We start from the raw sequence: 13958 nt of genomic DNA on the forward strand, positions 1-13958 counted from the left end.
TCATTGAGAATAACAATAGACAATAGTTAATGTTGCTAGTTTAGGGATGAAGATAGTGAAGGTTCATCAATGTTAAGCATGTTTTTTTTAATTTGACGTGGAAACAATGTTTATTCAACCAGTGGGAGGCTTGTAAAAGCCCACAGGAAAGTGGAATGAGGAACTCTTCATTGAGACAATCATGAAACAGCAATCTGTGGGTGAGTTGTAGTGGATATTATAATATAAGGATCTGCTGGAGTCCAAGTCAAACCAAGATTCTTTATTTCTGAGCTCAGAGAGAACAACAGAGTTTGGTATTTGGTATTTTACTAGGATCCCCATTAGCTGTTGCAAAAGCAGCAGCTACCCCTCCTGCGGTCAACACAAAACATGACACATAATTGTCACGTCTCTCGTTGGAAGGCATGGACCAAAGCGCAGAGTGGTAAGTGTTCATGGTTTTTATTTAATCAAAAAACATTAGAACAAAATAACAAAGAGAAGAATGAACAGTTCTGTAAGACAAATCAACTATACAGAAAACAACTACCCAAAAAACACAGGTGGAAAAAGGCTGCCTAAGTATGATTCACAATTAGAGACAACGATAGACAGCTGCCTCCGATTGGGAACCACACTCCGCCAAAAACAAAGAAATAGAAAACATAGAAATAAAGAAACTGGAATTCCCACCTGAGTCACACCCCGGCCTAACCCAAATAGAGAATAAAAACCTCTATGGCGTGACAATAATATAGAACATCAATAGACAAGAACAGCTCAAGGACAGAACTACATACATTTTGTAAAAGGCGCACGTAGCCTACATATCAATGCATATACACAAACTACCTAGGTCAAATAGGGGAGAGGTGTTGCTTTATCTGTTTTTTTTAAACCAGGTTTGCTATTTATTTGAGCAACATGAGATGGAAGGAAGTTCCATGCAATAAGGGCCCTATATAATACTGTACGCTTTCTTGAATTTGTTCTGGAATCTTGTGAACTGTGAAAAGACCCCCGGTGGCATGTCTGGTGGGATAAGTGTGTCAGAGATGTGTGTCATTTGACTTGTAAGAACTTTGATGATATCTGTACATTACAGGAACACCTGTGATGACAAAAGTACAATGATTCATGTTTTGCTTTAGCTTGAGATAAAGAATCAGTGGTAGACACCTTGCAAGTGCATGAAAAGGTCAACTGTACAAAGTCAGATGTCTGTGTGTTGAAATTATATTTTAGGTAACAGATGGATAAAGGGAACTAAGAGTTCCTGTTGATACTATGTTCCAGTCTTACTTACAGTCTTACATGACTAGGTAGTGGATTAATTTGGCTTCCCTCCAGGCCTGAAAACAAAGACTTTCCTCTAGGCTCATGTTAAAAATATGACAGATAGGAGTGGCTATAGAGTCAGCTACTGTCCTCAGTAGCTTTCCATCTAAGTTGTCAATGCCAGGAGGTTTGTCATTATTGATCGATACCAATTGTTCCACCTCTCCCACACTAACTTCACAACATTCAATACTTGGACTGCTTTTCTTTCATGATGTTTTATTACATCATTCTTTATATCATTGATCTTGGCTTCTTAATAAAGTAGGTTATTTTTGTTGAGTTTGGTCACATAATTTCTCAATTTGCAGTATGTAAGCCAGCCAGACTTATTAGCCACTCCTTTTGCCCCAACTCTTTCAAACATACAGTTTTTAAATTCTTCATCAATCCATGGAGCCTTAACAGTTCTAACAGTCAGTTTCTTAACAGGTACATGTTTATCAATAATTGGAAGAAGCAATTTCATATGGTAAAAACAGGTAAACACATTATAAGGCAATAATATAAGACAGCGGGAACACTGTGTATGTTCTCTGATGAATTGTAAGAAAAATGAAATGTGAAATATCAATATACACGCTAAGAGAAGTAATTTCTCTCTCCTGTGTGGATTCTCTAATGACGTTTAAGTGATTGTTATGAGTAATATGTTTTCCCAAAGTCTAACCTTCTGTAAAGCCTTCTCCTCTGTGTCTCATGTTCTTTCAGGCTTCCTAAATGGGCAAAAGCTTTGCACCCTGGGAGGAGTGGTAATGCATCTCACCTCTGTGTATTCTCTCGTGTTGTTTCAGGCTCCCTGACCGGTTAAAACACATGCCACACTGGGAGCAGTGGTAAGGCTTCTCCCCTGTGTGTATTCTTTCATGTTTTTTCAGATCCCCTGACTGGCTGAAACACTTGCCACACTGGGAGCAGTGGTAAGGCTTCTCCCCTGTGTGTATTCTTTCATGTTTTTTCAGATCCCCTGACTGGGTGAAACACTTGCCACACTGGGAGCAGTGGTAAGGCTTCTCCCCTGTGTGTCTTCTCTCATGGTTTTTCAGATCCCCTGACTGGCTGAAACGCTTGCCACACTGGGAGCAGTAGAAAGGCTTCTCCCCTGTGTGTATTCTATCATGTTTTTTCAGATCCCTTGACTGGCTGAAACGCTTGCCACACTGGGAGCAGTAGAAAGGCTTCTCCCCTGTGTGTATTCTTTCATGTTTTTTCAGATCCCTTGACTGGCTGAAACGCTTGCCACACTGGGAGCAGTAGAAAGGCTTCTCCCCTGTGTGTATTCTTTCGTGGTCTTTCAGATGCCCTGACTGGTTAAAACACTTGCCACACTGGGAGCAGTGGTATGGCTTCTCCCCCGTGTGTACTAGCCCGTGTTGTTTCAGGGTCCCTAACCGCTTAAAACGCTTGCCACAGTCGGAGCAGTGGTAAGGCTTCTCCCCTGTGTGTACTAGCCCATGTTTTTTCAGGGTCCCTAACTGGTTAAAACACTTGCCACAGTGGGAGCAGTAGAAAGGCTTCTCCCCTGTGTGTATTCTATCATGTTTTTTCAGATCCCTTGACTGGCTGAAATGCTTGCCACATTGGGAGCAGTGGTATGGCTTCTCCCCTGTGTGTACTAGCCCGTGCCGTTTCAGGTTCCCTAACCGCTTAAAACACTTGCCACAGTAAGAGCACTGGTGTCTTCTTGCTGGTTTGGACATCCCTGGCTCTGGTTCCTCTGAGTCTGGTCTTTCTCCTGCCAAAGACAGTGTTTAAAAGAAAAATAGAGACCGAAAGAAACCTCCACATGATAAAACGGCCTTGCTCCGAGAGTAAATCCTAATCAGATCCCTCAATAACCTAAGGCCAGTTTTAACAATCTTAGTGTGATTTTAAAACAAATGTTGTAAAGTTTCCTGGTAATTACTGATAATGTTTACACTACTTATTTATTCATTCTGTTTTCGTCAGAACACAAAAAACGAAACAGTTCTAGAACACTCAAGACACAGACGTCACTGGATTCCAAATCGAGCAGGTAGTTCTAAATATATAACTTTAATAGCTGTATGATACAGAATGCGACCTACAGTCGTGGCCAAAAGTTTTGAGAATGAAAAATATTAATTTCCACAAAGTTTGCTGCTTCAGTGTCTTTAGACATTTTTTGTCAGATGTTACTATGGAATGCTGAAGTATAAATTACAAGCATTTCATAAGTGTCAAAGGCTTTTATTTACAATGACATGAAGTTGATGAGGTGTCAATATTTGCAGTGTTGACCCTTCTTTTTCAAGACCTCTGCAATCCGCCCTGGCATGCTGTCAATTAACTTCTGGGCCACATCCTGACTGATGGCAGCCCATTCTTGCATAATCAATGCTTGGATTTTGTCAGAATTTGTGGGTTTTTGTTTGTCCACCCGCCTCTTGATGATTGACCACAAGTTCTCAATTGGATTAAGGTCTGGGGAGTTTCCTGGCCATGGACCCAAAATATTTATGTTTTGTTACCCAAGCCACTTAATTATCACTTTTGCCTTATGGCAAGGTGCTCCATCATGCTGGAAAAGGCATTGTTCGTCACCAAACTGTACCTGGATGGTTGGGAGAAGTTGCTCTTCGAGGATGTGTTGGTACCATTCTTTATTCATGGCTGTGTTCTTAGGCAACATTGTGAGTGAGCCCACACCCTTGGCTGAGAAGCAACCCCACACATGAATGGTCTCAGCACAGGACTGACGGTTGCGCTCACCTTGTCTTCTCCGGACAAGCTTTTTTCCGGATGCCCCAAACAATCGGAAAGGGGATTCATCAGGGGAAATTACTTTACCCCAGTCCTCAGCAGTCCAATCCCTGTAACTTTTGCAGAATATCAGTCTGTCCCTGATGTTTTTCCTGGAGGGAAGTGGCGTCTTTGCTGTCCTTCTTGACACCAAAAGTCTTCGCTTCACTGTGCGTGCAGATGCACTCACACCTGCCTGCTGCCATTACTGAGCAAGCTCTGTACTGTTGGTGCCCCGATCCCGCAGCTGAATCAACTTTAGGAGACGGTCCTGGCACTTGCTAGAGTTTCTTGGGTGCCCTGAAGCCTTCTTCACAACAATTGAACCGCTCTCCTTGAAGTTCTTGATGATCCGATAAATGGTTGATTTAGGTGCAATCTTACTGGCAGCTATATCCTTGCCTGTGAAGCCCTTTTTATCCGTGGGTGACATATGAAGAACAATGATTCCAAGCACCACCCTCCTTTTGAAGCTTCCAGTTTTGGGGGGGGGGGGGGGGGGGGTTCAGTTCAATTGCATGGAAAAGAGGGACTTTGCAATTAATTGCAATTCATCTGAACACTCTTCATAACATTCTGGAGTATATGCAAATTGCCATCATACAAACTGAGGCAGCAGATTTGGTGAAATTAACATTTGTGTCATTCTCAAAACTTTTGGCCACGACTATACACACTTCCTTAAACATAACAGTAAATAAGTCATTTTAAGTGGAAGTCCAAAACTTGTTTTTACGTCTAAACCACCTGACAGGTGTGGCATATCAAGGAGCTGATTGAACAGCTTGATTATTACACAGGTGCACCTTGTGCCGGGGAAAATAAAAGGCCACTCTAAAATGTGCAGTTTTGTCACAATGCCACAGATGTCTCAGAGGGAGCGTGCAATTGGCTGACTGCAGGAATGTGCATTTTTATATTTTTGTTGGAGACAGACACAAAGCGTCGATAGGGTGGACACAGAGAAATTACAAGATTGTATTAATACTGTTTAGCCATCGAATAGCTTTGATGGGTACTCTCTCATCTGTGTCTATGGGACTGAGTTGGGCCTCTGGAGCTTGAGCTGACAATTGAATCATGACTTACTGATAAAAACCTACAGCCGGGTTGGGGGGTTAAAACAACACCAGGTGCAGATGACCACAGGATGAACCCAGGATGGCTTGTGATGCCCCCCAATCAGCATGGGAGGGGTGGAACCAGCCCTGACTAAGCATTTATAAGAGCTCTGTTTTTTATTCAAGGTTAATGTTCTCGGCAACACACTCAAGAGTGTGGGGTCAACAGCTTAATTATTGCAATAATTAATCAATATTAAATAAAAAATGATTGTTTGAAGAAATTAAAGTCTCTCTCAGTATACATGAATTTCCATGACAACGCCCGCTGCGTCAATTTCTTTTATTTAGACAGTCAAAATGTACAAAATTTGTGAACATCACAAGTGTCATGATATTTTGTGCAAAGATTTTGTACATTTTGACTATCACGAATGTCCTTGAAAGTTTGTGTAAAGTAAAAATAATTTGAGTAGATGTTGCTAAAAAATATAAAACAACATGTGAAGTGTTGGTCCCATGTTTCATGAAATAAAAGACCCCAGAATTTTTCCATAAGCAAAGAAGCTTATTTCTCAAAAATTTTGTGCACAAATTTGTTTACATTCCTGTTAGTGAACATTTCTCCTTTGCCAAGATAATTAATCCACCTGACAGGTGTGGCATGTAAATGTAAAGTCCATAGATTAGGGCCTAATTTATTCCTTTACAATGACTGACTAAAATTAACTGTAAATCGTTGAAATTGTTGTTTATATTTTGGTTCAGTATACACACACAGTGCATTCATTAAGGATCCAGACCCCTTCAACTTTTCCAAATTTTGTTACATTTCAGCATTATTCTAAAAATCTTAGTTTTTTCCCCCTCGTCAATCTAAACTCAGCAAAAAAAAGAAACATCCTCTCACTGTCAACTGCGTTTATTTTCAGCAAACTTAAGATCGATCCAACGGGTCCCAGACGTGCTCAATTGGATTGAGATCCTGGCTCTTTGCTGGCCATGGCAGAACACTGACATTCCGGTCTTGCAGGAAATCACACACAGAATGAGCAGTTTGGCTGGTGGCATTGTCATGCTGGAGGGTCATGTCAGGATGAGCCTGCAGGAAGGGTACCACGTGAGGGAGGAGGATGTCTTCCCTGTAACACACAGCGTTGAAATTGCCTGCAATGACAACAAGTTCAGTCTGATGATGCTGTGACACACCACCCCAGACCATGACTGCCCCTTCACCTCCAAATCGATCCCGCTCCAGAGTACAGGCCTCGTGTAATGCTCATTCCTTAGACGATAAACGCGAATCCGACCACCACCCCTGGAGACAAAACCGTGACTTGTCAGTGACTTGTCAGTGAAGAGCACTTTTTGCCAGTCTTGTCTGGTCCAGTGACGGTGGGTTTGTGCCCAGAGGCGACGTTGTTGCCGGTGATGTCTGGTGATGACCTGCCTTTACAAGCCCTCAGTCCAGCCTCTCTCAGCCTATTGCAGACAGTCTGAGAACTGATGGAGTGATTGTGCGTTCCTGGTGTAACTTGGGCAGTTGTTGCCATCCTGTACCTGTCCCGCAGGTGTGATGTTCGGTTGTACCGATCCGGGGCAGGTGTTATTACACTTGGTCTGGCACTGCGAGGACGATAAGCTGTCCATTCTGTCTCCCTGTAGCGCTGTCTTAGGCGTCTCACAGTACGGACATTGTAATTTATTGCCCTGGCCACATCTGCAGTCCTCATGCCTTCTTGCAGCATGCCTAAGGCACATTCATGCAGATGAGCAGGGACCCTGAGCATCTTTCTTTTGGTGTTTCCAGATTCAGTAGAAAGGCCACTTTAGAGTCCTAAGTTTTCATAACTGTAACCTTAATTGCCTACCGTCTGCAAGCTGTTTGTGTCTTAACGACCGTTCCACAGGTGCATGTTCATTAATTGTTTATGGTTCATTGAACAAGCACGGGAAACAGCGTTTAAACCTGTTAGGGATAGGGGACAGCATTTAAACCTGTTAGGGATAGGGGACAGCATTTTCACTTTGGATGAATTGCGTGCCCATAGTGAACTGCATCCTACTCTGTCCTAGATGCTAATATATGCATATTTTTATTACTATTGGATAGAAAACACTGACGTTCCTAAAACTGTTTGAATTATGTCTGTGAATATAACAGAACTCATAGGGCAGACAAACTTCCAAACAGGAAGTTGAAATTCTGGGGCTGGTCGAAATTCAAGTCACCGCCTATTCACATCCAAACAAGATATGGATCTGTTCGCACTTCCTACGCCTTCCACTAGATGTCAACAGTCAGTAGAACATGGAATGAAGCCTCTCGTGTGATGTGGGACTTGATGGAAGGGGAATGAGTCAGTGGTCTGTCAGAATGCCCGTTCCTGGTTGCGCACATGACTGTTGATATCGACAGCGTTCCATTACTCTGCAGACAAAAACGAATGCTCCGGTTGGAACGTTATTGGATATATATGAAAATAACATCCTGAAGATTGATTCTCTACATAGTTTGACCTGTTCATTGGACCAGCACCAGCTTTTGGATATGTGAACTAACCGTGCTAGCAAAAGTAGCTAATTGGACACTAGTAATGGACATTATGGAACAAAACAATGATTCATTGTGGAACTCGGACTCCTTGCACTGCATTCTGATGAAAGATCATCAAAGGTAAGGGAATATTTATGATGTAATTTCGTATTTCTGTTGACTCCAACATGGCGGAGAAATATATTTACTTCTGAGCATCGTCTCAGATTATTGAATGGTATGCTTTTTTCGTAACGTTTAAAAGAAATCTGACACAGCGGTTGCATTAAGAACCAGTGTATCTTTAATTATATGTAAAACATGCATCTTTCGTCAAAGTTTATGATGAGTATTTCTGTTATCTGGCGTAGCTCTCTGTAATTACGCTGGATATTTTGGAGGCATTTCTGAACATGGCGTCAATGTAAACCGAGATTTGTGGATATAAATATGCACATTATCGAACAAAACATTAATGTATTGAGTGTCATCTGATGAAGATTATCAAAGGTTAGTGATTAAACCCTTTACAATGAAGATCAGTGATGTTATTTGGAATTTTACGAATAATCTTCGAAAGACAAGGTTCTGAAAAAGATCCGTAATATTTTTTTGCTGAGTTTATTTTGTATATGTTTTATGAGTTGAAAGATGTTTTTTTTCTCAGACATAAATAAACAACTCCAGGTGAAAAGACAAAGGCCATAGCTGTAATAAAATAACAAATTAACTGGCAAAGCAGCAGAGCGAGGCCCGCATCCAGCAACGCCACGAGACACGTTTTGCAGCTGTTTCAGTACAGCACTACAAGGAGAGAGAGGGGGAGAGCAGCTGTTTCAGTACAGCACTACAGGGAGAGAGAGGGAGAGAGAGGGAGAGCAGCTGTTTCAGTACAGCACTACAGGGAGAGAGAATCCACGGGAAAAAATCATTTTTGAATTTTTCATCTGAACTTTCGCCTGGACTTGCCCGCGCCTCGTGAGTTTGGATTTCTTTACCAAACACATTAACAAAAGGAGGTATTTGGACATAAATGATGGCCTTCATCAAACAAACAAAAATGTTTTTATTGTTTAACTGGGATTCCTGGGAGTGCATTCTGAAGATCAAAGGTAAGTGAATATTTATAACGCTATTTCTGTCTCCACAACATGGCGGGTATCTGCATGGCTTGTTGTTGTGTCTGAGCGCCATACTCAGATTATTGCATGGTTTGCTTTTTCCGTAAAGCTTTTTTGAAATCTGACACAGCGGTTGCATTAAGGAGAAGTATATCTATAATTCTGTGCATAATACTTGTATATTTTATTAAAGTTAATATGAGTATTTCTGTAAATTGATGTGGCTCTCTGAAAATTTGCCGGATGTTTTCTAGGCACAACATAACTGACCATAAAGCTCCAATGTAAACTGAGATTTTTGGATATAAATATGAACTTTTTTGAACAAAACATACATGTATTGTGTAACATGAAGTCCTATGAGTGCCATCTGATGAAGATCATCAAAGGTTAGTGATTAATTTTATCTCTATTTTTGCTTTTTGTGACTCCTCTCTTTGGCTGGAAAATGGCTGTGTGTGTTTTTGTGAAGAGGCTCTGACCTAACATAATTATATGGTGTGGTTTCGCTGTAAAGCTTTTTTGAAATCGGACATGATGGGGAGACTAACAACAGGCTAAGCTTTAATTTGGTGTATTGCACTTGTGAATGCATGAAAGTTACATATTTCTAAAAAATATTTTTGCATTTCGCCCTCTGCCGTTTCAGCGGAATGTTAGCCATAAGAAGTTAAGACTGCATAATGTTTCATCATTAGATGCTACAGTCCTCCTTTAAGACTCCATAATGTTTCATCATTAGATGCTACAGTTCTCCTTTAAGACTCCATAATGTTTAGAATGTGTCTGGAAGCGCTACTCTATTCTACTCTCATCCTTTCAGTTTTAATAATATTTAATAATAATTTCGTTATAATAGGTAATAACTAACTTTAATAACTAGGGTCAATACCTGCCTGGCGCTCCAACAAAATATTGATTTACCCCTCTCTAACAATACGCTACAGAATTAGCATAGTAGGCCATGTAATTTAAGGTAATTTGAAATATTTAGGACTAACTTATTCCTTGACACCCATTCTGAAACTCACTGCAGCTCTTTGTAAGTGTTGCTGTCATTTCAGTTTCCGTGGTAGCTGACGTGTACTGTGTTGAGTCATCCGCATACAGACACACACTGGCTTTACTCAAATGTCGTTGGCATGTCGTTGGTAAAGATGGAAAAAAGTCAGGTCATCATTTTTAAGGAAAAGTTTTTGTAAAACAAGCAGCTTACATTGGATCATCTTGAAACTCTCTCTCTAAAGCTAACTTTCATCAAGGTTTTATATGGTCTATTGGTTCCTCTCTAAGGCAAAATTTCATCAAGGTTTTATATGGTCTATTGGTGTCTCTCTAAATCTAACTTTTATCAAGGTTTTATATGGTCTATTGGTTTCTCTCTAAATCTAACTTTTATCAAGGTTTTATATGGTCTATTGGTTCCTCTCTAAATCTAACTTTCATCAAGGTTTTATATGGTCTATTGGTTCCTCTCTTTTCATTGGTAGAATCCTTTTCAGTGTTATGATATTCATAACATCCATATCCACCAGTCTATCTTCCTGTCAACTAACAGTACTCTGCTGGTTGTGCTGGTAACAGATACCAGGCCATCTTCCTGTCAACTAACAGAACTCTGCTGGTTGTCCTGGCAACAGATACCAGCCTATCTTCTTGTCAACTAACAGAACTCTGCTGGTTGTCCTGGTAACAGATACCAGTGGGCAGATCTATTAAATTTGTTCAAACTGAACTACAGCACTTACTTTGATGAGTCAAATCTGATCCTTTCTTCTCTTCTCCTCCTCTCACAGTTCCACTCAGCCCCGTTGTTTTCTTGCAGTCCACCAGCAGCACAGACAACCTCTTCATACCCAGCAGTAAGGCGCTACTGGGAGAGGCACGACATGGGGACTCCAGGAGGGAGGAAGGGCTAGCGTTTTCCTGGTAACCATAAAGAGGGGACACAGACACATATCATTATGGATGCTGATGCCAGTGTTGTCATGTAGTGCTTTACAGAAATCCAGCCTAGACCCAGAGAGAGCAAGCTGTATGCTAGACCAGACCAAGCTGTACCATCTGGTGTTCTGATCTGGAGAGACTCTTCTCTGCCTCGTCAGCAGGATCAGGATGTTGTTGATGCTCCCCAGAGGATCCACGATAGTCACGTCTCTCTCCTGTGTGAACGAGAACAGCAAACAGACGGTAAACTTATGACCGTCTATTACAATCAAGAGGCATGAATATGTCTAAAATGGCCACTTCCATCATGATTTTGTAAAATATTGTTTGTGTTGCAAATGTAAAGGGTCATTTCCACAAAATGGGTGCCTTTACATCCCTTTGATATTTTAAGTAGATTTTAAAAGCCTGTTATATTAGATGAGGTGAACTTTAATGTAGACCACATGGAGAATGAGAATTCAATACATCGAAGTCCCAAAAACATATGTACCAATGGCAGATTGTCCCTTAAACAATTCCCACAGTACTGAACAACATATTCAAGTGTTGAACTGAAGTAGAATGCCCCTTTAAAACAATACATTATTTCAAGAACTACATAGTGTCCCTGTTTTTAAGACAGTACTCACTGGTGGTAGTCTGATCTTCAGCCTCCTCCGCTTTCACTCGCAAAACGTCTTCCTCCTTTTTTATTGAGATAGCCTCCTCTTCCTCTTTTACTCTAAAAGGTTCTTCCTCTTCTTTCACTACATTCTCTTCTTTCAATGTTATGGCATCTTCCTCGTTTTTGATTCTGAAAGCTTCTACCTTCTCCACTTCCACTTTGACAACCTCTTTCCCATCTTCCTCTTTCACTGTAATATCATCCTCTTCTTCTTTCAATGCGATAGCGTCCTCTTCCTCCCTTTTCATCCTGAAAGCTTCTTCCTCTCCTTTCACCAGAGCTTCTTTCTCGGTCGAGCTTTGTGAGCTCATGCTCCGGTCGATTAGCCTAATGCAGTATCAATTTAGTAACACATTTGCTAATTTAACGAGCAAATGACGTTAACATGAACTAGTAGATGGGTAAACATAATTATATTCAAAACACTAAGAGTAATATACACACGATTGGCCTAAAGAGCTTCAAAGACTCAACTTTATGTTCGCTAGCAAAGCAACACGTTGGTTGAATCAGAAGCCTTTTGTCGCTGTTGAAGAAGCCTCCAGTTCCGTCCACTAGATTATACGTCACGCAAGCAGCATCACCTGAAAGACTCATATCGCTCTCTGCTGACTGGAGTGGATAACGCAGATTAGAAAACAATGTCAAAACAAGTAATTTTAAAACAACCTGATGTTATGGAATTAGGTTCAATAAAACGGATTAGATAGAGATGTTATATATAGATAGAGATGTTATAGAGCCATAAATATTCTATACATTTTCTCTCATTACTGGATTATCTAGGGATAGTGTAGAGTAACAGCTGTTTCTTGAAGTGACCTTTAACCTCCCTGCTCCTCAATACTTCTTCCACTGGATCAAAGCTTCAGCCAAGTAGGAAACATGATAGTGGCAACACATGGAGTTGGGTTGATATAGTCATGGTAGGATACATGATAGAGACAACACATGGAGTTGGGTTGGATATAGTCATGGTAGGATACATGATAGAGACAACACATGGAGTTGGGTTGGATATAGTCATGGTAGGATACATGATAGAGACAACACATGGAGTTGGGTTGGATATAGTCATGGTAGGATACATGATAGAGACAACACATGGAGTAGGGTTGGATATAGTCAGGGTAGGATACAATGAGCGGCAAGATGTTCTTTGTCCGGGGGATGTCTCAGTCTTTGAAAGGGTCATTGTACTCTTTAACTATGCTTCCTTTACTGATGACCTAAACAGATCACTTTTGACCTTTAAAACATAGTTGTCAGCTATCCAGATATAATGGTCAAGAGGTCGTGAACCTAGAGGGGCCCTTGAACACATGTTGTGTTTAGGTACATATGTTTTCGGTTTATGAAGGAATAAATGATTGAGAGGATATAGAGCACAAAATAAAAGATAACTGTATTCTTGAATGATGTGCCCTTCACTAATGACTTAAACAGATAATTTTACCCCATGAATAACCTTTTACTGCAGGGGGCTAATTCAGGGGCCTTCAATGCTGCAGAAATGTTTTGGTACCCTTCCCCAGATCTGTGCCTCAACACAATCCTGTCTCAGAGCTCTATGGACAATTCCTTCCACCTCATGGCTTGGTTCTTGCTCTGACATGCTCTGTCAACTGTGGGACCTTATATAGACAGGTGTGTGCCTTTCCAAATCATGTCCAATCAATTGAATTTACAACAGGTGGACTCCAATTAAATTGTAGAAACATCTCAAGGATGATCAATAGAAACAGGATGCACCTGAGCTCAATTTCGAGTCTCATTCAGCAAAGGATCTGAATACTTATGTAAATCATTTTGTGTTTAATACATTTGCAAAACATTTATAAAAAAGCTTGTTTCCGCTTTGTCATTATGGGGTATTGTGATGTCATTATGGGGTATTGTGATGTCATTATGGGGTATTGTGATGTCATTATGGGGTATTGTGATGTCATTATGGGGTATTTTGTGTAGATTGTTGAGGAAATTGTTTTATTTAAACCATTTTAGAATAACACTGTAACGTAACAAAATTTGAAAAAAGTCAAGGGTTCTGAATACTTTCCAAAGAAACTGTAAGTGATTGAAAAGAGAGCATCATTGCTATATTCTAATTAAAATCATTGACCCATCGTAACGGCATTCATAGGAGGAAGGTGAGGACCAAGGTGCAGCGTGGTACATGTTCATATTATTTATTTGAAACTGAACACTAAAATGCAAAACAACAAAGAGAACAACTGAAACAGTTCTGTCAGGTGCAGATACACAAAAACAGAAAGCAACAACCCACAACTAACAGTGGGAAAACAGGCTACCTAAGTATGGTTCTCAATCAGAGACAACGAAACAGAGACAGCTGTCCCTGATTGAGAACCATACCCGGCCAAAACATAGAAATACAAAACCTAGACATGCAAACATAGAATGCCCACCCACATCACACCCTGAACAAACAAAACAAAACAATCTACGGGCATGACACCCATAAGAGAACACATGACCAAAGCAAGGCGTGACCCATATAGAATTAAAACAACATTATTCTT

General features: G+C 40.7%; 1 protein-coding gene across 1 annotated transcript; it reads right to left on the minus strand.

Moving 5' to 3' along the window:
* Positions 1-428: 428 nt before the first annotated feature.
* LOC110515505 (uncharacterized) lies at positions 429-12006 on the minus strand. The gene is made up of 4 exons (XM_090194892.1): positions 11381-12006; positions 10863-10963; positions 10550-10727; positions 429-3055 (listed from the first exon to the last, which is right to left on the minus strand). The coding sequence occupies exons 1-4, from the start codon at positions 11724-11726 to the stop codon at positions 2037-2039; spliced, it is 1644 nt and encodes a 547-aa protein (XP_090051018.1). The 5' UTR covers positions 11727-12006; the 3' UTR covers positions 429-2036.
* Positions 12007-13958: the final 1952 nt, after the last annotated feature.

Source organism: Oncorhynchus mykiss, chromosome 13 (assembly GCF_057628025.1).
Source record: "Oncorhynchus mykiss isolate SJ-2025 chromosome 13, ASM5762802v1, whole genome shotgun sequence".
Classification (NCBI taxonomy): Eukaryota; Metazoa; Chordata; class Actinopteri; order Salmoniformes; family Salmonidae; genus Oncorhynchus; species Oncorhynchus mykiss.